General features: G+C 45.4%; 2 protein-coding genes across 2 annotated transcripts in view; both read left to right on the top strand.

Moving 5' to 3' along the window:
* LOC135260932 (chromodomain Y-like protein) overlaps window positions 1-16,908 on the top strand; it is a 38,750-nt gene extending 21,842 nt beyond the window's left edge. Inside the window, exons 2-7 of the mRNA XM_064346685.1 lie at window positions 3,332-4,124; window positions 6,331-6,578; window positions 7,119-7,291; window positions 9,245-9,440; window positions 11,713-11,856; window positions 13,248-16,908. Coding sequence (XP_064202755.1) covers window positions 3,332-4,124; window positions 6,331-6,578; window positions 7,119-7,291; window positions 9,245-9,440; window positions 11,713-11,856; window positions 13,248-13,406 — 1,713 coding nt within the window. The 3' untranslated portion in view covers window positions 13,407-16,908. The remainder of the gene's footprint in view (window positions 1-3,331; window positions 4,125-6,330; window positions 6,579-7,118; window positions 7,292-9,244; window positions 9,441-11,712; window positions 11,857-13,247) is intronic.
* Window positions 16,909-22,002: 5,094 nt separating this feature from the next.
* LOC135260931 (protein phosphatase 1 regulatory subunit 3G-like) lies at window positions 22,003-24,404 on the top strand. The gene has a single exon (XM_064346684.1). It carries the CDS (start codon window positions 22,132-22,134, stop codon window positions 22,987-22,989), a length of 858 nt encoding a protein of 285 aa, XP_064202754.1. The 5' UTR covers window positions 22,003-22,131; the 3' UTR covers window positions 22,990-24,404.

Here is a 24,404-nt window from a genome sequence, read left to right as displayed (position 1 = left end):
CTCCTGCCCACACACTAAATCAGCACCGCGACAGGAATATAATGAGCTGAAACGGCAGGGCCTGCTGCAACAGTGGAGGAGACCGCGCCAAATAGATGGACTCAGTGGGACTTTCAGCCATGTGGAAATATATGCAAGCCTGTTCTTATGTATTACATGTATCATTAGATGGTATATAGTATGAGTACAATTATTTATTATGGGTATAACATTCAGAATTCCACATAATAATGCCCAACTGCTTCCCTCTGTTATTTTATTGAAAAGTAAGAAATTTCCACTGGTTTTAATGCTTTGATAATTGCTTTAAAATTGGTAAGTATTTTTAAAGGCATTTTTAAAGGCATTTCCAGGCCCAAGCGTTTTGGAAACCTGGGGAGAGGCTTTGATTGGACAGATGGCACTCACAAAGCCGGTTGTGAGAAGTGTGTTAATCCAGTCTTGCTCCTTGTTCATTTTCGAGCGGTTATTGACTCTCTCTAGATCATAGATGCTGCACAGTGAATGTAAAGCCACAGTGAGGTTTGAAGCACGTTCTAAGCGGCAGAGATAAGGTCAGCCGTTAGATGAGCACATTTTCCCCGGTTCCCTGGTACAGTTCTGTGCATTCACTAAGTCTCTGAGAGATGGACTGCTGGGTGCTCTGAGTGCATGGATAACTGCACCACATAATAACTCCTAGCCCAGCAGTTGACCCAATAAGGCAATTACAGGTTCAGGTAGAGCGAAGGGAAGCATGCATCAGCTGCGGTATAATGGGAGGCAATGTAGTATAATGGGTAAGCATATGGGCTTGTAACCCATTTCTTTACCCAGTATGCATTTCGGGTTCAGTTCTCGGATAGGACACTGCTGTTCCACCCTTGAGCAAGGTACTTAACCTGAATTGCTTCAGTTAATATCCAGCTGTATAAATGGATACTTTGTTTAAAAAAAAAAAAAAAGCTGAAAGTTGTGTAAGTCGCTCTGGTCTCCTGAATGGCAGTAATGTAATGTACTGTAATCTAAAGTAAGGCTGCAGATCCTATCCTGTCAGTTTCAGTGCTTCCATGCTAGCGCTGTTACTTGAGCTGGGGTGTGCGAGCTCAGGACTGCGCTTCTCAGTCTGTCGGGTGGTGTCAGGTCCAGCTGCAGCACTGCGAGGCAGTGAGGGCTCGTAATAAAGTGTCACCTGTTTTTGCGGATGGGGAAACGGAGAAAGGTGGGTTTTTTCCACTGGTGACGGTTTGTGGGTAGCGGCCGGGGCGGGCCGAGGGGCGGGCCGAGGGGCGGGCTCTGCGTGGTTTTGTGTGCATTGCACGTCGGCGCAGTCGTCTCTTCTCTGAGGGAAGGGACAAGTGTGGAGATGAAGGGCAAACGGCAAGCAAGCAAAGAGAAGTGAAAATTCCAAAAAGCGTGTGTTAAAATGGCTCCCCAGAGTCAGTGTTAGAGAGCTGAAAGAGCTCACTTTCTCGTAAGAGGACTTTATTCTGATTGGATAAAGTGGTTATATTAGGTTTTTGCTGCTGTTCTCACACGGTGCCGGTGTTTTGCTCCAGTATTTTGCAGGCAAAAAGATATGTATCAATTTGTACCCGAGTTTAAAATAATCAAAACGAACAAGATGGATTGAATGTCATACTTCATTTACAGATTGCATGTTCTTCAGTTTTAAATGGACGAGGGTTTCTTGCTCTTGCCCTAATGTACTGTCTGCTCTTTGAAGTGTAAAATGCAGGCGATGCAGTTGCTTTGGCCAATAGGTTGTGTGGTTGCCATGTTTGTCCTGCTGCTTGCTCCCAGCAGTTTCACTCATGTGAAGGAACAGTGCTCCCACTTGCTGTCTCATCCCTTCGATACCGCGGTCAGGTGTGCGCGTGGTGAATCCTGTGTGGCCGCGCCTCCTTGCGTAACCGCTGCTTTTTTCAGCCGCCAAGCAGCTCTCGGAAGTCGGAGGTTGCCGCTGGCCGCTGGGGGGTGGAGGAGGTACTGGACAAGCTTTCATGTTAATGGGGGAATTGTTGAGGTGCTTTGGCTGGTCAGTGGCACCGTTGAGTATCTGTGATTACCTCTGGGTTCTGAGTAGCATTTGTAACAGTTACTAATTATTTTCACTTTCACTTCTGTGAAATGAGCCCTACCCTTTCAGAAGAGACACTAGATTTATGGCTTTCGGCTGCCATACATTCCTGCCAGATTTGGGTGAGGGCTGTTGATGTTCTGTTTCTTGAGCATCTCACTTTTCTTTTCTGATGAACTCCATACTCCATCAGTTCGTATATTTCCTGATAGTTCAAGATCTACGTTATTGCAGAAACTCTGGACCCACATTTTTGTCTAAATCCTGTTAAAATGGTGGAAAGTGAAGATCACTGAGCTGATGTCAGCAGCGGAGAAACAGAAAAAGGCCCCAGGTTATTTGCCTCAGTCATTTATGCGTTTCCGTGGAATTGAAGAGGGAATCGTATATTTGGGTTAGCCCTTACGGATCCTTCCCAGGCTTAGACATCCAGCGGAAAGGCTGACAAAATCAGGTGGTTTCCAAACGACGATTCGTGAGCGCCCGCTATGCCTCTACCCTTTGTTTCCAAGTTCCCAAATTAAAACATTTCATCAGAAAATCGTTTTCGTAAAAAAGATGCGAGACTTGGGGTTGTGGGACGCTTGCTTTCGCTGTGATGCTGAGATTGACCTTTTTGGCTTCTCACGTCGCTTGGCTAACGCGCGCCGTTAACCTTTCCCCGCCTCCTTCCGCGAGGTCTCCAGTCCACGCTCTTCTGGAGAGAGCGGTTACTTCACACGCCGTGACCCTGCCGCTCACGTCTCCCCAGGTGCCGGGGAGCAGTCTCAAAAGCAGACTGAAGTGGCCTTGTGGCTAAGATGTGTGGGGCGGCAGTTGACAGGGCTGTGGTTTGTCAGTTTTATAATGGCAGCCTCTGACTGCGCCTGGATGCTGTGCTCCGTTGGACGGATAATGTGTCTCTGTCACTATCAATTTCTCCTGCGCTGTTTGCCTTTCCTGCCCGTAATGATTAGGGTGTCGCAGGGAGGTTTGTGGCTGCCTGCCTCCACCCAACCTCTTCCTTCATGCTCCTGCTCTGCCGCCTGACAGCACTATGCTGTGTGGAGCTGGGAAATAACAGCTTCTGTAGGGCCAGAGACCAAAGATATAAGATTGCAATGGGAATTGTGTAATGGGTAAGTAAGGGTGGTTTTATTCCCCTGGATGCTGTCCACTGCCTGTTTTTAAAAGGGCCTTATTAATATTGACGTGACAAGGAAGAAGGTTTTTCTGTGATAATGAGGGTGGTTCATGCTCTTATTTCACGGACGTCTTTTTGTCGTCCTCCAGGTTGAGAAGATTGTGGACAAGCGGAAAAATAAGAAGGGCAAGATGGAGTACCTGGTCCGCTGGAGGGGCTACGGGTTCGAGGGGGACACCTGGGAGCCGGAGACGCACCTGTCCAACTGCATGGAGTTCATCCACGAGTTCAACCGTCTGCAGAGCGAGCGGCAGCGGGACGGCTCCCTGCTCCGCTCCACGCGCAGCTCGCCCAGCTCGGGCCCCAGCAACGCCCGCAAACAGATCTCCAGACCGCAGCTCGGGGGCCACGCGCTGGCCAAGAGCGCCGGCCCCGCCGCCGCCGCCCCCCCTCCCGCCGCCGCCGCGGTCCCCACGGTCGCCAAGCGACAGCACCAAGACCCGCCGCTCGGCGCCGGCGACTCGGACGCTAAGGCGGACGCCCCGCCGTTTCTCTCCGCCCCAAAGTACCGGCGCACCGGCAACCCCAGCAACCCCAGCGGCGTGGCGGCGGCCGTGCCGGGGGCCCACGCCGTCGGGCCCGGCCGGCGGACCATGGACCTGGCCCGGTCCGGCATCAAGATCCTGGTGCCCAAGAGCCCCATGAACAGCCGGGCGGACTCGGAGGAGTCCCCCAGCGAGGCGGCCCACAGCCTGGAGCAGACGGGCCAGGAGCCCGACGCCGTGCCCCCCGAGGTGGCCCTTCTGGAGAAGCCCCCGGCCGCCCTGCTGGGGCCCGGGGAGGAGAGGGCCCGCATGGGCACCCGCCCGCGCTCCCAGACCATCCTGCCCCCTCCGCCCGTCCCCATCACGCCTGCGGCCGTGCGCACACTCAACGGGAAAGGTACGCGCTTCAGGGTCCCTTCAGACTGTGAGAGTGCTCTTCAGGGCCCAGACAGTGGAACGGCTTGAAATGGCCGGACTGGGCCGTGGGTGAAAGGGCCCATGGGTGATGGTGTGGATGGTGGCTGTGGGGTGCTGGTGGGGCCCGTGGGTCGATGGTAGTGGCCTGCTGGGTGATGGTAGGCTGTGGGTGATGGTGGCCTCCGTTGGGTGTGATGGTAGCTGTGGGGCCTGTGGGTGCAGTTTCTGGTGTAAAATATGGTGCAGTTTCTGGTGCGGTCTCTGGTGCCATTGTTGCTGGGATGTCCCAGTTGTTTGGACTGTAATAGCGTTGCTGTGGTGTCTTTGCTGTAGTTGTCCTGATAAGGGTGAGCGCTGTAGCTGTGTTGCCGTAGTAACAGCATATAAGTGTGCTGTGTTCTGCAGTGTTTGTAGAGGTGTGATGGTTATGACATGGTACATTACAGACGGTCTCCCTGTGAGGAGGTGGCAGACCGTGAACTCAAGATTCATGACCGATTCGAAAGGAACAGCCTGATCTTCAGTTCCTGAGTGCAGTTCCTTTGGGGACATCTTTGGAGTGGGATTTAATAAGGCCTTCCACTCAGACTAGTGGCCATCTATCACAGTGCAGCATGTACATACAAAGAGCGGCAGAAAATGGATACAGTGATTGTCCATGTTTACCTGTTTGTGTTCAAGCATTTATACAATGGTGGCCCACATGGACGATCGCACTTCAAAAAGAAAGTGCACGCATAACGGGGAACGTGCTCCAAATCAATAAACGATCCAAAGAGCAGAATGTCTGCAAAACCAGCACCATGCCACTAGGGAGGAGTGGCACAGTGCAGTGTACTCCTGTACAGAGTGGAGCTCAGAGAGGAGCACGTCAGGACTGCTTTTGCCTTGGCAGCAGGAAGAGACCCGAGATGCAGATGGAGGTCTGAAGAAGGTTAAAATAACCATTCTTATGTGATCATCACAAACCCACGTCTCTGGTCTCTTCCTGCTGCCTAGTCTGAAGTCTCTGACCGTCTTTTTTGGCCACTGTACTGTAGCATGTGTGCGCGTGTGTGTTTGTGTGTGTGTGTGTGTGTGTGTGTGTAGCTTGACACAGTCTCTGCTCTCAGTACCTCATTCTGTGGTCTAGAGCATGTGAACGACCTTCACAGGGTTTGTTTTTGGGAGCTATAGCTGGCCAAAAGATTGGCTCCAGTTTTCAGGCCATTGCAAAGAAGCAAATGGCGCAGAGCCTACATTATTGCATACATGCAGGCACACCTGTTTGATAGGTAGCTATGTAATAAGCTTTTGGATGAGTTTAGGCTAAATATAGAAATACTGTCATCACTTAGAAATGGAGAGTCATTGGTTTTGAAAGCGTTCTTTAAAATTCAGCTGAAATCTTACACCACTTGACTTGCTCTGAGGAAGTGAAGATGAATTTCATGCCAGTTAAACATGGCAGATCAGTGAACCTATATCAGCGTTTTAAAGCAAACAAAATATGGATGTTTTGGGAGTGTTGATATGTGTGAAGAACTTTGTCCTGCTTGTTTCCAAAAGAAAGAACCAGTTGGAAGTGTAGATGGCCTTGAGCCTAGACACCTGCCACGTAGGCAAATCTTTAACTAAATCCAAGCTCATCCGCTAACCGCTAATTACACCAACCCTGCCAAAGCATTCTTGGCTGTACTCATTATAATGGGAGGAAGAGTGCCTTGGGTTGTAATTAATATGGGTGGATCCAGCTTTTGCTTTGGTCTAGACTCCAGTAATAACACACCTAACAGTATTGTGTCTACCAGCCGGGGGATTTCAGATTGCAGCTCCTTACTGGCAGTCAACCGGTCACCACAACCACCAGTTGTGCTAACGAGACATTTTAAAATGAATTCAATGATAGGTGTGACGCTTCCTTGCAAGAAAGCATTCTGCTTATATCACTATCAAAAATGTGATACTTTGGAAATGGAAACATCACATTTGTCATTAGATGTTTTCTTGCAAGCCGGTTTTGCACCTTTCGTGTACTCTGTGCGGTGTTGTTTTTGTAAGGGAGCTCCTTGGCTGGGTTGACAGAGCGGAAACTTTCCCGCGTATCTGATGTCAGGGAGCGTGCTCTTCCAGTGTCTGATTTCCTGTGATCCGCCCGAGTCCGGCTTACCGGCTTACCCCCGTGCCTCCCCCCCCCCCCCCCCCAGGGACGTCCACGTTCATGGCAGCCCTGGCGGCCAACGGGACGGCCAGCCTGCAGAGCGCGGTGACGGGCGTGGTGGGCAAGCGGCGCCTGGAGGAGCGCTCCTCGGCCTTCGACAAGCGGCTGCGCTTCAGCGTGCGCCAGACGGAGAGCGCCTACCGCTACCGCGACATCGTGGTCAAGAAGCAGGACGGCTTCACCCACATCCTGCTCTCCACCAAGACCTCCGAGAACAACTCGCTCAACCCCGACGTGAGTCCCCCCTGCGCCCCGAAGGAGCCTGCGCGTGGCGGTCAGCAGCATTCGCCGTTTATTATTCATGCTAAGTTAGCGTGGGCACCTCTGCTGAGCCAAGCTCTTATATTTAATGTCACTTTCAATGTCAGTACAGATTTAACAGTGCTTCCCTGCTCCGTTCCGTTCCATAGATACACTCTCATTGCACTCCAGTGTGCAGTAGATTGCTGAACTGCAATCAATTCTCCATTTTCAACCGGAATAATAAAGATTTGCCTGTATGTGATTTCCAGGAAAATGAATGGAAATGGCCTTCATTAAAAATTGTGGCCCATCTTAAATCCGATTTCATAGATTGACATTATTTATATGGGTTATTGTGACTGGAATGTTGCTAAGAGGGTCGTAAAAGCTAAGATAATGACATATCTGATAGTAAAGATTAGCAATGATGATACTGGTGTCCTTTGTCTTGATTTTGTTTGTGTAGAACAGATTATCTGTCGTTGTGCAGTAAAGATAGCTGATATGATGATGATGATAATGATGACTCAGGTGATGAAGGAAGTGCAGAGCGCCATGACCACGGCAGCAGCGGACGACAGCAAGCTGGTCCTTTTGAGCGCGGTGGGCAGCGTGTTCTGCTTTGGCCTGGACTTCATCTACTTCATCCGCCGGCTGACCGATGACAGGAAGAAGGAGAGCACCAAGATGGCCGAATCCATCAGGTACAGACATAGAAGAGTCTTTGCAATGAACTATGGGAGTTTGAGTTTCCAAGTGAAATCTGGGAAAGGCTGCATACACTGTCTGTCAGAAGAATGTTTAAAAGACAGGAATGTTTATATGACATGCCTACTTTTACAGCAGTGCAAAAATGACTGTCTTTTTACTTCATCTCTTGAAGCTTTTATGAAGTGATCGTACAGAACGGGACATTATGCATGCGTTGCCTGAGTTTGTCTTATCTGTAGACACTCATTTGGCAGTAGTTGTTTGTTTCATTTTTGGGTGAATATCTCCTTTACGTTTTTAGCTGGGATTTAGTGGACAAGTGTTTACAAATGCTGTGAGTGGAGAAGGGCATCCTGTCCCAAGAGCCTCCCCTTCCCTTTGCTCTGATGGTTTCAGTCTGCCTGGAAGGTTCTGGAATGCGGGTATTCGAACGAGCCAAAAGGGGGGAGGGGGCGGAAGGCCCAAAATCTGTTCTCAAGTGTGTCATTGAGCGGAAAACTCTAGAGGAGTACAGTGATCACACTGCCGACTCGCTCATGAGGAACAGGCACTAAGGAGAGCCAAAGGGGGAGGGCAGCCATGCAGGGGGGTGAAGGTTTCAGACCCATACTGTGAACTAGCTCCAGGCTTTCAGTCACCAGCTGCTGTGCTTTCCCCATAAAGACAATAATCCTGCCATGTATCCTTTCCGTCTTATTCATTATTCCTTTATGCCGCCATGATTAACTAAGCAACGTAACATAAACCCTTAGCAAGAATGGCTTGTACAAATAAATACAGCTTTTACGTTTATTTTTCAACAGGATCTTGCGTGTAGATGAGTTGTTCCGTTGGATATGCAATATCTGGGTTGTGTGTGTAATGTGGTACACAGTGTTGGTGGGTTTGAGCTCTGGGGTGCACACTTTTGTTGCTGTTGGTCCTGCTCTCTGGCACATTACTCGTTCTCCCCCAGACTTAAAAGCTGCTGTGTATCTGCATTCCCATTCGCCAGAATGGCAACAGCGCTTGGCATGCTGATTTTATTGTGTTCTTTGTTTTAATGTGCTTTTATTCCCTGAATATTTACCAGCGGCTTAAGCAGGTAAATATTTTTCCATGGACAAAGAACTGTGGGAAATGCTGTTTGTTGATGTCAGCCTGCAGGAGCTGAATGGGGAAATTTTGGACACAGATTTCTGTATGCGTGATTTACTTTGAGCGATGTAACGCATAATCATGCTTTTGTCATTTGTTGCGCAGGGTCACGGTTCTTTGTAGTGTAGCGATTGTGGTAACGGCCATGCTTATGATGACATCGCAGTTATAAGTATTATAATGATGGGTGGTCGCTATGGTGATGATTCACAGTTCAGTTATGAAGATGAACATGAGGATGGTGTTTGTTAATGATGGTTTTGGTTATGATTATGCGTTTGGTTATGATAGGGGTCTTTTATGATAATGCTGTTGGTTATGATGATAGTGTTGTTTATACTAATGGGGTTGGTTATGATAATGGTGTTGGTTATGATGGTGATGTTGGTTATGATGGTGATGTTAGTTATGATGGTGATGTTGGTTATACTAACGGGTTGGTTATGATAATGGTGTTGTTATTTGTTTGATGGTGATGTTGTTTATAGGTTGTTGATAATGGGTGGTGATGTTGGTTATACTAAGGTAGATAAGTGTTGGTTATGATGGTGATGTTGGTTATGATGGTGATGTTAGTTATGATGGTGATGTTGGTTATACTAACGGGTTGGTTATGATAATGGTGTTGGTTATGATGGTGATGTTGGTTATACTAACGGGTTGCTTATGATAATGGTGTTGGTTATGATGGTGATGTTGGTTATGATGGTGATGTTGGTTGTGATGGTGATGTTGGTTGTGATGGTGATGTTGGTTATCATGCTGAGTTAAGGATATGGGTGGTTGTGAAGATGAGGTTTGAGTGGGAGAGTTTTCGTCTTAGGACGTGTTGGTGATAACAGCCTTCTCCAGTTCAGAACCCTCATCGTCGAACGCCAGCTGGTGGGGTACCGGCCAGCGTGGCGCTGGGCCGAGCCTGGCTTCCAGACGCCCTACGCCACCTTCGGCCAGACGCCTGACGCCTGCTCCTCCCTCACCTTCCCCCGCATCATGGGCGTGGCTTCTGTGAGTACACGCCCGCCACCCTGTCCATCAGATCAATAGCCTTCTTGGGCCTTGGTATGGTTGATTCCTCCCTTTCTCTCTCCTCCCTCTCTCTCTCTCTTGCCCTCCCACCCTCTCTCCCATTCTTTCTCTCCTGTTTGTCCCTTTCTCCTCTCTCTCTGTCCTTCCCTCTCTCTGTCTTTCTCCCTCCCTCCTCCTCTCCCTCCCTCCCTCCCTCCTCTCCCTTTCATCTTTTCCTGTCACCACCCACATCCCCCTTTCATTTTCTCCTTGCCCTTGTGAGCAGGCCTACAGTCATCACTCATCTCATTTACTCCTCCTGTTCCAGCTGCAGCGCTCTGACCTTAGGACGCCCTTCGGTCTCCTGCCCCCCAGCCTTCTCTGCTTTCACAGGCCTGAAGTAATGGCTGTTAGGAGGACTCTCCACAGCTCCTCCGGTCTCCAGTCTCCTTCCTAAAATGATCAACGGCGTTTTAGTTTGTCGTTTGGAAGATTCCGGCAGTTCTTAATGCACGGTCGTTCAGAAACGTGCCGTCCACTGTGTGGTGTTTTTGGTTAGGTAGCTGAGCACATATGCAGGTTGCAGTCATGTCCTGGTAGGGAACACCATTTGTATGCCTTACGCCTTGCTTGCGCTGAACTGCTTCTGTAAATGTCTGGATGTATAAGTGGGTAAGATTTTGGTTATACGGTTTAGTAATAATATAGAAGTGTGAATGTGACATGATATTATTGTCCTTAAATATTTTGTCATTGAAGAACACAGTAACACTAAGTAGAGTTTAAGTTGAGCCTGTAGGCACTCTAAGTGGGAACCCATACTGTTTGAAACTGGAACAGAAAGTCAGTCCTAGAGGTGTTTATAAATTGCGGCATAAGGGCTCTAGTGAGTCACTGGTATATAAAGTCAGTTTTTAGGCAGAGCGGTTCCTGCAGCTCTAGAGGGCAGCAGCGACACACTGAGAGAGAGCGAGAGAGGGAGGGAGGGAGAGAGAGAGAGAGAGATGTTGTAATGTTGCTCCTGTGTGGAGGTGAGTGAATGAGTGACAGGGGGTTGCAGACATATTGCCTCATTCAGAGCCTCGGGGCCCCGGCCTACACCGGCGGGCTGCGCGGGCGACCTGGCTTTACAGTCTGCTTACTGTCTGTTACCCAGAGCAACCCGCTGTCCTCAGGTTCTCTCACCTGTAACGTCACGTACAGCGCTCTTACACCCATAATGGCATTTAAAACTCTCTTACAGGTGTAACGTTACTTAAAACTAGGACGGAGTGTAGCACAGTGGGTAAGGAACTGGGCTTGTAACCGAAAGGTTGCAGGTTCGATTCCCGAGTAAGGACACTGCCGTTGTACCCTTGAGCAAGGTACTTAACCGAAATTGCTTCAGTATATATCCAGCTGTATAAATGGATAAAATGTAAAATGCTATGTTGTGTAAGTCGCTCTGGATAAGAGCGTCTGCTAAATGCCTGTAATGTAATGTAATGTAAAACTCTCTTACCATCACTGCCGCTGCTCGTCTCTTCTATTCACCATCACTGCCGCTGCTCGTGTTCTTTATTCATTATCATGGCTGCTACTCTTCTCCTCTATTCACCATCTCTGCCACTCATCTCCTCTATTCACCATCACTGCCGCTGCTCGTGTTCTTTATTCATTATCATGGCTGCTACTCTTCTCCTCTATTCACCATCTCTGCCACTCATCTCCTCTATTCACCATCACTGCCGCCGCTCGTGTTCTTTATTCATTATCATGGCTGCTACTCTTCTCCTCTATTCACCATCACTGACGCCCCTCGTCTCCTCTTCATCTCCGCCGACGCTCGTCTCCTCTGTTCACCATCACTGCTGTGGGCTGTCTCCCTTTTGCTCGACTACTTGTTACTACTGTTGTAAAGTACGTGTACATATAAATAAAAAAATTAGAGAGGCTGGACTGTCATAATGCACAAGCTTTAATCTGACAGTTAGCCTCAGCTACATCTCCCTAAATTTGCAGGGCAGTGTGGCATAATGGTTTAGGAACAGGGCTTGTAACTCAAAGGGTGTCGGTTGAAGTCCCAGGTGGAGCTCTACCATTGTACCTGTGAGCAGCTTAGCCTGAATTGCTTCAGTAAATTCAGCTGTATAAATGGATTTTATGTAAGGAATGTAAGCTATGGCTCTGGATTCTGAATGTGAATGTAGGAGAGGGTGCCTGTGTGCGTGCTCGTGTGTTTGTGTGTATATAGGCGTGTGTCTGACTGTGGCTCCGCCTCCTCTCTCCCCAGGCCAATGAGATGCTGCTGAGCGGGCGCAAGCTGACGGCCCAGGAGGCCTGCTCCAAGGGCCTGGTGTCCCAGGTCTTCTGGCCCGGGACCTTCACACAGGAGGTCATGGTGCGCATTAGGGAGCTAGTCTCTTGTAATTCAGTTGTAAGTCATCCTTTTAATTTCTTTTTAATTTCCTTTTTGATTTTCTGTTTTTTTTATGGCATTTCTCACACGGCACGCCCTCCTCTCCCCTCCGCCCGTCCTCCTTCGCCTTTCCTTTTCCCCCTTCTCTCGTACCTCATGCACAGACGCCATGCGCATCCACCTATTTCCACCCCACAGACCCCCTAACCCTCCCCAAAGGTTCCACCTGGATAGACTGGGCTCTCTGAGGGGTTCCTCCCTTTCTTTCTACTGCTCTGAGATGTCCCTTTTATTTTAGATACTGAAAGGGTAATGCCTTATAAACTAATGTCCTTTGGACTTCCATGAGAACAGCTGAATGAAATTTAGTTACGTTTATGGTGCGGGTCACAGGGTTGTAAATTCTGGAGCAGTCCAGAGCACTTGTATATAAATTATGAATTTGGTAATTCTGTAATATTTTCTCTCCTGAGGCTGTAGCATTTTCCTCAGCCTGTTTAATTTTGCCTGCAGTTTTTATACAATTTTTTTGTAAGCTCTGTCTAGCCCTTTTGTTGTATTTCAGGTTTAACGGCAATTAATCACCACTGTAGAGTTGGAACAGGGCTGGCTGTCTTGGTTTTATTTATTTGTTTAAGAGTGAGCTCCAGGCAGAGAGATAAATCTGTGTAAGTGCATCATCTTCCTGTGGAAAGTGTCACTGGAGCTCACAGTGATGGCTGATCACCATTTTAGATTCTTCATCATGTGTGACAAAAAAGTGGTAGTCCAGTAAAAAGAGCGATCGAGGTCTGCCTTTGTTGGTGCCCCTCCATTCCACTGCTTCAGAGGGGTTTGTAGTGCCACCACAAGATGTTGCTAAAATTTCCAAAATCCAGTGGACAGTCATTCTCTAGGACTAGCTTGGGCAGATTCAGCTCCAGCTGGTACCAGCCTGGTTTCAGCTCTACAGCGGAAAGCGTGTAGAATACGATACATTTTAGACTCCTCGCTTACAGTTAGACATGCATTGCCATTTGCTCTTGTTTTCTTCCTCATTGTGATTTTGAAGCTAAAGCACATTGAGAGTTTTTGCAAAGCACATTGTGTGTTCTTAACGCACTCTTGGTTTATGTCTCCTGTATACCCATCCCAATCGACCAAATCAGGAAGACACTGTAGCAAAGCTTAAAGGAACTGAAAATGTACTGATACAATTAACCGTGCCATGCCATTGTTTTCTGTGCTGATATCAGACCAGTTTCTCTTGGCTGGTACTCTAGGTCTCATACCTTTTTATATCGTAGTACTGTTTTAAAATCACCTTGGTTACAAGCATCATCTCACTGCTGTACAGTAAAGATAGTATCATGTGTGTCAGGTGTGCCAATTAATCTTCCCCTTTCCCTCCCACTCTGTTTGCCGCTCAGGTGCTGCGGGAGTCCAAGGCATTGGTCCGCAACACCAACAGGGCGGCGCTAGAGCAGGCCAACGAGCGGGAGTGCGAGGCCCTGAAGAGGGTGTGGGGTTCCCCACAAGGCCTGGACTCCATACTCAAGTACCTGCACAAGAAGATCGATGAGTTCTGACCAGGCAGCTCCCGTCTGTGGGGTTCCAGCCTCCGTCCTCAGAGCAGAGGGTGACAGACAACACACACACACACACACACACACACACACACGCATTTAAAAACACCAAAGGAAAACATGTACGTGCTTGTCCGTGGTCACGTGCGCACACATGCACGTGCACACACACACACCCACGTGCACACGCACACACACAGACAGTTGGAACGTGCGTGTGGCTCTGTCAGTGTGAGTGTTTTTGTGGCATGGAGAGCCTTCTTCAGGGTTGTGTGGGCCAAGTGGAGCAGAGGATTCATTCTAAACCGAATGGAAAAAGCAACAATTGACTCTTTCCCCACCTCCCCATTATGCACTGTTTGACACCCAAAAGGGCCAGCGAGCAAAACGACACTGGGGCCACTTTTTGGTGGGTTGATGCTTATGGGGGACAGTGTTTGCCGTGACACAGCCGCCACTGAACCACGCTTCAGTGAGTTGACGTTGGCGGGGGTCAGGCTTCGTCAGTGGGAGAAGGGGAGGAGAAAGAAAGTGTCTTATCCAATAGCTTGGATTGGTGTTTACTTCTGTATCGGTATGAACAAGCCTTATTATTATTGTATGTGCACCTTGAAAATATTCATACTGAGCAGCTGCCACATGAACAGAGGCATCATATTTGCGGCACTGAGATATGATGCTATGGATCGTCATCGTGGCAATAGAAGATTGCTTTAATATTTTGCTTCAGCCCTTCAGCAGAGTTGACCGCTTTCAAGACAACAACATTTTGTTGATCCTTATTTTCCAGAAGACCAGCACCACATGACAAACGCAGGTCAACGCATGCCTGGCAGTATTAGACTTCCAACAGACAGGTTCAGCATAAGTTATACATAGCATTAGCTTTTAAATGGTGTGTGTGTGTTTTTTATATATTTTTCTTTTATCTATGGTGTGGTGCAGAATGGCTGGGCAAAATGCATTTAAGAGAGTGAACTGTTAGTGAGTGTGTGTGTGTGTGTGTGCGTGTGTGCATGTTTCTTTTCGCTTTTTGGTTGAAGACTTTACACCAAATATCTTATCTTTAATGTACATATCATTGTCTAGATCTGCATAGAAATGTTTTTTATTTAATAAGTTAAAGAAAAATGACTGTCACACTATTCCTTCCAAGAAGAACAAGTGAGAAAATGCCTTCCTGTCGCTCTAGTTTTGCTGCAGTTCCTTTAGCTTCTGTGCGGTTCCTTTCCCATGATGCCGTGGGTGCGTGCGTGTCCGCTCCGGTCCTCACGCCGGCTGGAGGCCCGGGTCTTATTCGCCCGGAACAGGATCAAATCCCCGCTGTCTTTCAAAGAAATGGGTCTGTCGGTTAAGGAGAACCCTTCAGAAAGGACGCTGTGCTTGTGACGGATGTGCTGCGATTACCCGAGCAGCAGACAGTCTGGGGAACCCTGGCTGGGCTTCTGCTAACGAAGGTCCCACTAAACTCCAAACAAACCTGAACGCGTCACCTTTTCAGAGAAACGACTTTGAACTTGAACCCTCCGCATCATCCCGGTTATTGTTTAATGGAAGTGTACCTTGCTCAGCAAGCTTGACGTGCGCTCTTCAGTACTGAAAGATTTCCATCTCTGAGTCGGTACATTTTTTTAAAATGAATTGACGTAAATGTGTTTTAAATGAGCGGTTTATTTATGTGGTTATTTATGCTTGGCGAGAGAGGGGATGGAGCGGAATTTATCAGATTATTCCACTTATGATTGAGTTGTCTACAGGAAGTGGTAACAGACAGCCATGCGCTCAGCTTCTGGTTGAATGAAACCAGAAACGTTCCACTGTTTAACAATCTGAGTAGGTAAATTTCAAAGAATTGTCCCAGAAATTATCTAAAGATCATTTTTTCAAAAATAGATAAACTACTGTATTGACTGTTCTTTTTGACATAAACTATATTGTATCATTTAGAATGTGCTCATGATTATATGAAGTATTTAAATATTTAAAGCATCTTTTCTCAAAGGAATCTTTAAAAAGTTTTATTTGAAAAGTGAAGCTTGTTCATCCATCTCCCCGGGTTTAAGCCTTGTCCATTTTGTGGAAGTTCTCAGTAGCGCAAAATTACACCTTGGAGTACAAGGTGGAGACTCACAGTTGATGAGAGAACCTCCGCTGGGTTCCCCGGTTTCCCTTCCCAAACGAAGCTGGGCTACCCACGCTCCATCGTCTTGTTTTCAGTTGCACGAGTATCTCTGAGAAGAGCAACGATCAGCTTAGCGCAGATGATCTGCTTAGTGCTGAAGAACAGTTTAGTGCAGAAGAACAGCTTAGCGCAGATGAGCTGCTTAGTGCTGAAGAACAGTTTAGTGCAGAAGAACAGCTTAGCGCAGATGAGCTGCTTAGTGCTGAAGAACAGTTTAGTGCAGAAGAACAGCTTAGCGCAGGTGAGCTGCTTAGTGCTGAAGAACAGTTTAGCGCAGACGAACAGCTTAGCGCAGATGAGCTGCTTAGTGCTGAAGAACAGTTTAGTGCAGAAGAACAGCTTAGCGCAGGTGAGCTGCTTAGTGCTGAAGAACTGTTTAGCGCAGATGATCAGCTTAGTGCATATGAACAGCTTTGCTCAGAAGACCAGCTTACAATAGAACAGCTTGATGCAGAACAGCAGCTTGGCGTAGAAGAACAGCTTAGTAGCTAAGCAAATTAGGCGAAGGAAGAGGGATCAAAAAATTGGAAAAAAGAAAAGGTTAGCTTTGCTCAAAATAAGACTCAGAGAACCCAGAAAACGGTTAGAAGAGCTTTCCCCTCATGTTCCTTTGTGGCCCTTCTCTGGGTATACCTCTTCAGAAGCAGTGAATTCATTTTAAAGGCTTTAATTGAGTTGCAGCTGACCCTGCCAGGTGGGGAAGGGCAATGAGAGGTCAGCTGCAGAGTGGAAATGGAGTCTCAGTGGTCAGAACCAGCTGTCTTCATATCTGACCTTGGGAAGTGGCCATCTTTCAGAAGTGTCACCAATCTTCCATCGTTCCTCCGAGCTGTTTTCTAAAGCAGAACGGCTGTCATATCCCAGCCACTGGCGAGATGAGCATTTCCTTTCCTGGGAGAAAAGATCATTTCCTTTTCTGGCGCCTGCACACAGAAAGTTTACCCCAAGCACCATTCTTGCTGAATGTACATCTTGTGGGATTGTATTGTGAAATGAAGCCTTGAACTTTAAAGTTGACCTTATTTTTGTACAGTTGTAATGTTTTTCCTAAAGAACCCCTCCCCCTCCCCCATTCACCTCCTACCCCCCTTTCAAGTTGAACTGTACAGTGTGAATATTTGCCTTTAGCCTGAATTCCTGCTACAGTATTTTTTCATCTGTCGGACCTATTTGTTGTAGATCATGAACTATATAAATATTATATATATATATATATATATATATACTGTACAATCTGTAAAGTTTTTTATAGATTAATAAGAAAATACATTCAGCTGTGAAAAAAACTGGTTTAAATAAACTTATTTCATACTTTATAAAGAATTTAAGCTTGTGTCTACTTCTGTCTCATTTGAGTTTTGATAAAAAGAAGTGGTGTTGTCATTTTCAGTAAACCTGGTGCATTATTGTTAATACGTGATTAATAAAGTAGGTGGTAGCAATGATTCAGTTCCTCTGCTGTTCCACAAAAGGCTCCTCATTCTTTTGTCTGTTTCTCAGCTAAGCTCAGGGACAAGAATCTATTTCAGAGCGGGCAATTTTGTGTCACAAGACACAAGCCATTCCTTTGTGATTTTACCCAGGAAGAGCCGACATTTTATCGATCAGGCCGTATATTTGAATGCATATTCACATGAAGCAAAGAAAAACGAATCAAAGCTAGTCAAAGCAGTCCTGGTCAGAGTATATGAGTTGGGTTGTAACGCTTGTCGAAATCGATCCGTCTTGGCTTGCACACCGGCAGCTTCTAGAACCAACTAGAGTGTGCGGCGTGGAGAGAAGCTTTGTGCCTCGGCATCCGCTATAAAAATCATTTATCATTCCCTGGAGGTCTTCGGTTGACACTGTGGCACTGTCACATCTCCACAGTATAAATAAATCTTAATCAAAGGTGTGATGTTTAATAAATATAGGGATATGCTGTCTTGGAAGGAAGAAAGACCAGATCTGTTAAATTATTCTAATAAATGCGATTAGCATCGTTTGAGTGATGAGCTAAATGGGATTCACGAAATGGACCTTTTTCAGTCATTTGCTTTTTAGCACTTTTAGCTGTTTAAGTCAAATATATTTTCCAGGGCTGTTAGAATCTCAGAAGGTTCTGTGTATGGATTGAATCTCATTTCTGTATGTGTGCGTGTGTGTTGTGTGTCTGTGTGTGTGTGTGTGCGCGTGTGCGTGAGTGAGAGAGAGAAAGAGAAAGAGAAAAGTCATCCTTACCCCCCATGGCTCAGAGCTCCAGTGCAGAGGACAAAGCTGTAGAACGTGGCACCGCCCTGTTGAAATCCACATTCCGCGCTCCCCCTGGAGACCCGGCTGCCCGCTGGCCCATGCGCCGTCAGCAGCAGCAGCCAGGAGGTGAACTTCAGCCTGTCAAAAAAAAAAGAAAAAACGGTGTCAGAGAATGTCAGGTCCCTGAAGTGCAACTTGGCTATCCTTGAGAGATTTGCACAGTAATTTAAGAAGCACAAAGGCAGGTTACATAAATTTCTGATTAACCATTTTTTGACAGCCTCTGAACAATAATAGGAAATGACATTCAGGGGCATGGTAAGGTGAAATTGTATTCAAATTAGATTGCATGGCATGTCGAGACATTGCAGAAAAAGACCACAGCAGGTATCGCCAGTGAGTTAGCACTGAGCTATTTCTATTGGCTATGTTTCATTTGCCAAGTAATTTACTGAGTCTAAGGAGTTAATGTCAGGGAAGTTTGGATAGTGGATAGAAATGCAAAATCAACTTTAAGTGAATACAGTGTTTTGCTGTAACAGAAGCGAGGATATGAATGAACTGTCCCATGCTGATGTGTCGCTTTGTGGTTTTGTAAGGACAGAGGCAGTGTCTCATACAGTCAGTTTCTTTACTTCCTCAGAGACCTGAACTCAAATTGAACTGTACAACATTGGGAATTGGGAGATTCCTTCTAAAGAAACCACCGAAGACTAAAATAACGGAGTTAAAAAACCTGTTCAGTTAAAGCCTTCCACAAAGTCACCAGTCCTGTGCAATGAAATATTCATCACTGAATGCAGTGCATATGCGCTCTGAGCAGAAAAATGCAGCGCCCGCACTGCTTGCTTTGTTTCTGTTCATTGGAAATGAAGACATCTATCTGAGAGGTGCTGTAGTTGTGTATACTCAATGTTAACACCTGTGGGTTTCAGGGAATTATGGAACACCCTGTAGGAGCTGCACCTGCATAAACATACCTTAATTCTTCCACTGAGGGGTATACAGGTGAAAGAAGGAAGTGATTCCACACAGGGGTATCAACACACACCGCTTTGGTAGTCAAGGTTAAGTATTGGGTATTACTGAAACGATCCACATAACTGGGGCTATATAAGATTTGTATGTATATGCAGGGCTCTACGCTAGAATTTTTCCCAAGCAACACATGTTCTCCTAAGTTGAAAAGTCCCAATTAGTAGATGTGCTCCTGTAGTGCTGTGAGAAAGTATTTGCCTCCTTCCTGATTTCCTCTATTATTGCATATTAGTCACACGGTTTCAGATCTTTAGACAAAATGTAATATTAGACAAAGGGAACCTGAGTTTTGACTCAGAACACATTTTGTAAATGTATTTATTTAATGAAAAAGTTCTCAAATACCCATATCACCCATGTGAAAAATTAATAGGGCCCTTAAACTTCTGCCCATCCCCTTAAGCCTAATAACTGGTTGCACCACCTTTAGCAGCAATAACTGCAACCAAATGCTTCCTACAGTTTGATATACGTCTTTCATGTTGCTGTGAAGGAATTTTATCTCACTCTTCTTGGTGGAACTGCCAACCAAATTGGTTGTTCAAAAAAATAATAATACTGTTTATGTATATGGCACCTATCAAGCACAGAGCACAAAGTGCTTTCCAAAGCAGATACAAATAAGGTATAAAATTACAACACAGGGTTCAATAAAAACAGCAAAAAAATGTAAGAATGAACAGCAAATAAAATAGCAATATAGAATATAGAAGAATAAAAGGCTATATTAAAAGACAAAGAATAAAACAAAGAAGACTTAGAATATCATAAAACTAAATAAAAGGAAATGATAAAACAGTTGCAGCTAGAGAGGCTTGCAGTTCTTTGGATGTTCTTCTGGGATCTTTTCTGACTTCCTGGATGAGTTGTCGCTGTGCCCTTTGAGACATATTGTGAGGACAGGCTCTCCTGGGAAGATTCAACACCGTTCCAAATGTTTTCCATTTGGAGATAATGGCTCTCACTGTGGTTCGATGGAGTCCCAGAGCCTTAGAAATGGCTTTGTAACCCTTTCCAGACTGAGATATTTCAACAACCTTTTTCTCATTTGTTCTGTAATTTCCTTTGATTGTGGCATAGTGTGCTTGTAGAAACTTTGTGGTGACTATTTCACACTGATGGCAAGGTTAAATATGAGTGAAGTTTAGATTCAACAGGGCTGGCTGCAGTTAAGCCTGGCTGTGTTCATTCAGCTGAATCTAATTATTGATTAAATCTGATTAATTAGTTGATTAACTAAGGGGGAAATTACTTTTGCACTTGGGTGATATGAATGTGGTATGTGATTGGCTGAAAAGAAACCATTTTGGAGTGGTCTATTTAAAGTCCTGACTTGAACCCAATGGTGATTCTATGGTAGGACCTGAAACACAGCTCATGCTTGAAAAACAGACTGAAGTAAAGCAGTTCTGCAGAGAGTGGGCTAAAATTCCTTCATAGCAATGTGAAATACTGTTATCAAATTATAAGTATTTGGTTGTGGTTATTGCTGCTAAAGGTGGTGCAACCAGTTATTAAGTTTAAGGGGGAAATTACTTTTTACACATGGGTGACATGGCTGTTTTAACTTTTTTTAAATTATTTTATTCCAAAAAAAAAAGTTTTGTATTAATTCAGGTAACCTTTGTTTTCCGAGTGATGAATATGCAATAATAGAGGAAGTCAGAAAGGGGGCAAAAACTTTCACGGCCCTGTATGTATGGTACGTATGTGTGTGTATTTGTGTCTAAAATGATCCCCAAAAAAATATGACAAAAAGACTTAATTAAAATAACTGACATGTTTTGTGCCAATTAAAACCAATCCGCATTGCACAACTAAACGACAGCTGTGACTCCTCCAGCACTGCTTCGAGCCTTCGCACGTGACTGATGTTCTTAATTACATATTTAATGCCTTTCGTTTATTGAATGAATACACAGCGTATCGTTCATGCTCGTTTGAGTACAGTAGCCAATCGCTGCCACCGAAAAGCCCAACCCTCGCACAGCACTTCCTGTTTTGTAAATGTTGACGGGGTGCACGTGCAGCCCTGCGCGTGTCGCTGGTCACGTCTGCAGTTCACTTTCAGATTTGCATATTTCTGTTAACATTAACAAACAATATTTCGTCTGAGAGGATTAAATTCCTCCATGTATCATCTTTACAAATGTTTCTTTGAAGTAGCGCGTATTTCACTGCAAATTGTCTGAGCAGTTGGCTCTGCTATTCTGTAGCATTATTGGTAACTTTGGCCAATTGGCCAATCTGTAATAATATTGCGCATAGTGCTTCAAACTCAAAATCAGTTGATCTTTATTGGAACCGTCTTTAAAAAAAATAATAATAATTTTTAGAGCATTGTTGTTGGTCGGTGAGATACCTTATTTCTTGAAAATGTCACTGTGTTCCACTGTGTGATTTCTGGTGTAAAAAGTAAATTATTATTATTATTATTATTTGTAGTAGTAAATGCTTTAATACTCTTAAAATTACATTTAAGTTATGTCCGTGCCACATCTCTTCGGGGCTAAAATGTGCAAAGGAAAACAGGTTACGAATAAACAAATAAAGGCGAGTGCGTAATGTTTGGGTCGGTACACCTGACTTCTACGGGCGTCAGAATTTGCCCTCTGTGACGCAACGCCTTCTACGCAGTTGGGGGGTTTTCAGAAAACTTGTTATATAATTAGGCTACTGTTTGTATGAATGACCATGGTCTTCAGGTAAATAGAGGTTCTAAACATACACTGAGACAAAAGTAATTTTGTCTTGGTGAAAAACATTTTCTATACTTGGTTATAGAAAACCAACTGGTTTTCTATAACCAAGTACAAAAAAATGTACGGTTTCAAAACTGCACTTTTACAATAAAGGATTATATATAGCCTCATGATCACATTTATTAAACTTCACAGCAAAACATGCTATCTGGTAGGCTATTTACTTTAAAGTGAAAGTGAGCACTGATGTATGATTTCTTGCCAAATGTGTGTAATGATGTCTGATACTCAGAGCTATTTGTAATTTGAACAACATTATTCAGTGTTACCACTAAATTGGTAGTTACAAATGTGTGTCCCTATAAATGCACGTAGACATTCAATCACAAGGCTCTAGAGGTATTTCCTGATATTTTCTTTGCTAGTTACGTTGCAGTGACGTACTACAGTTGTATATCTGAAGCTGGGCAGCAACAGGCTGTTCGTCACGACTGGTTAGTGAATCGAATGGGGAAAACAAAGAAAGAAGCAAGTTCTTCTTTACAGACCTGCGATTGCTGTCAAAGCAAATCTTATGGATATCGACGGCGGCAAGTCGCTCGATACATTGGACTCTGTTTCCACAGGTGACTCTGTACGAGGCTCTCAAAATGTGGAGGATGGGGGAGTGTCATCGGATTCGGAACCCGGAGAGGAGCTGGACGTTGGGGCTTCGCACTTTGAGCAGGAGGAGAGTAAAAGCAAAGACAGACGGAGGGCAAAATCTCTACCTGTTTACGCAGACCAAAATGTTATCTACGGGACAGTTTTCCCAGAGACGGCCAGAAAAAGAGTTCAGTTCGCAGACACTCTGGGACTGAGCCTAGCAAGTGTGAAACACTTCAGCGCCACTGATGACCCGAAAGTCCCTTCTATTGTCGTCTCCAGGCTTCAGAGTTTTCCTCCGCAGCTCGACCGGGGGTCTTTAGACGATCTGAGCAGTTTATTCACGTCCACTCTACGCATGAACCGCTTGGTGCCCGCTTTCAAGATGCCCGTGCATTCAGAAGACTTCGGCAGCCGAGTCCTGCGCCTTCGTGTGGCTTTGGAAAAGGTTACGGTCTCTCACTTCGACATCCGAGGGCAGATCAGAGCGGTAACTTCTGGCTGTTCTAGGAAGGAAGTAGGGGTGAGATACACTTTCAACGACTGGCTGTCATTTGTGGATGTGCAGGCAATACCCATGCCTGGAGATGACGATGCTGTCCAAGGCGAGCAATTCTCCTTCACGCTGTACACACCCCCATATTCGGACGCGGGCGCTTCGGTGCACTTTGCAGTGTATTTCCGGACTGACCATGGCGAGTTCTGGGACAACAACGAACGGAATAACTACACACTGTGGCAGGAAACCGGTATCTCGAACGAGACCGAAGCTTTCTACGGCACTTAAAAGGACCATTCTCTATGTAAGTGCCAGCCTAGGAGGCCCGTGTGCCAGTCGCTAAATTTTAGCAATGCCAGTTCGGTTATTTGGTAGTGTAGGCCTATGGCAATTAAAAATGATGCGTTTATTCCCGGCCCCCTGTCAACATTGGTCTTGTTGGGTCACGATACTATGCACTGTAAAGAATTCAGTCAGTCCATTCGGAATTAGACATACAGACACCAGAACACACTTTGTTTTGTGCACTGTATTGCATAATCTAAAATTATGCTGGTGGAATGTAGTGCTTTAACTGTCAGTTCTTTTTAAACCACTGTTGTGTGTAATTATTGTTGGGTGCTATTGTGTATGTCAGCTGAAGCCATGCATTTAATAACTTGAAATAGGCCTACAGCCACAATGAGCAAATCATGTTTTCACAAAACCTAATTCAAGGCATGCATAAAAATTGGACCGGTTCTATTCAGGGTTTGCACATTTCGTGATGTATAGTACATAATGTACATACTGAATATATACATTTTTTTTGGTAGTTCTAGTCATGTGTCTAAATGTGCCCTGCTTTCATGCTCAACAGGCAATGGGTGGCATCTTCTCACGCTGTTGTAGCTTTATATCCATATGCACTTAAATCAGTATCATTTTAAATGGAACTGACATTGTTATATCCACACATCAAACTCACGTGCAGTATGTAGACCACTTTACAACATGGCCAGGCTAAAGGCTTAATGATAATAATGATGTAATGTTAATTTACTTTCCTAGACCCATAGTGTGTGTGGTTGGCTGGTTATAAAACCTGTGTTACAAGTACCAGAGTGCCACAATAATTCACATATTCATCAACCCTCTGCTGAGTATCTGCAGCATATGGCCTAAAATCTTGAGGGGTGGTGCCTTCAGGGCGTGAATGGCTTATTTCATGATCAGGCCAGTGAGCACACGGCCAGCCCTATACCTGCAAGGCATGAACAAGGTGTCTGGAAAGGCAGTCTGCTCAACGATGTGAGAAGTGACTCCTGTTGTCACTGGGTGGAACATTCCAGTTCTGCACCTTTTGGTCCTGGAAATGTACCTGTATTGTTCATGGGGAATGCGCAATTTTATTCATAAATGGGATTACATAAATGTTCTGTAAAAATGTAAGTGCTATGATGACTTTTACTGCAGATTTCTCACAGAAAAATTAATATATGATACTGAAGCACAGAAAATGCCTTGAAATTATAAAGATGATGTTACTGAGTCAAACTTCACAGCCTTGGAGATTGTGCATGCTTTTTATAATTCCAGATAAACACAAGTACTTACGAAATGATCTCATTTTTAAAAAGTATTTGTTTAAGAGATATTTTTGAACTGCATAAAATGGACTGGAAATGGAAACAAACTGCATTCATAAAAGATTTAAACCCTCA

The sequence above is a fragment of the Anguilla rostrata genome, chromosome 8 (assembly GCF_018555375.3).
Source record: "Anguilla rostrata isolate EN2019 chromosome 8, ASM1855537v3, whole genome shotgun sequence".
NCBI lineage: Eukaryota > Metazoa > Chordata > Actinopteri > Anguilliformes > Anguillidae > Anguilla > Anguilla rostrata.
Note: the sequence above shows the minus strand (reverse complement) of the source record. Positions and strands in the feature narration are given on the sequence as shown.

Bases quoted from the DNA above. Each gene is read 5' to 3' on its own strand.
- LOC135260931 (XM_064346684.1), top strand. From the start codon at position 22,132: ATGGATATCGACGGCGGCAAGTCGCTCGATACATTGGACTCTGTTTCC.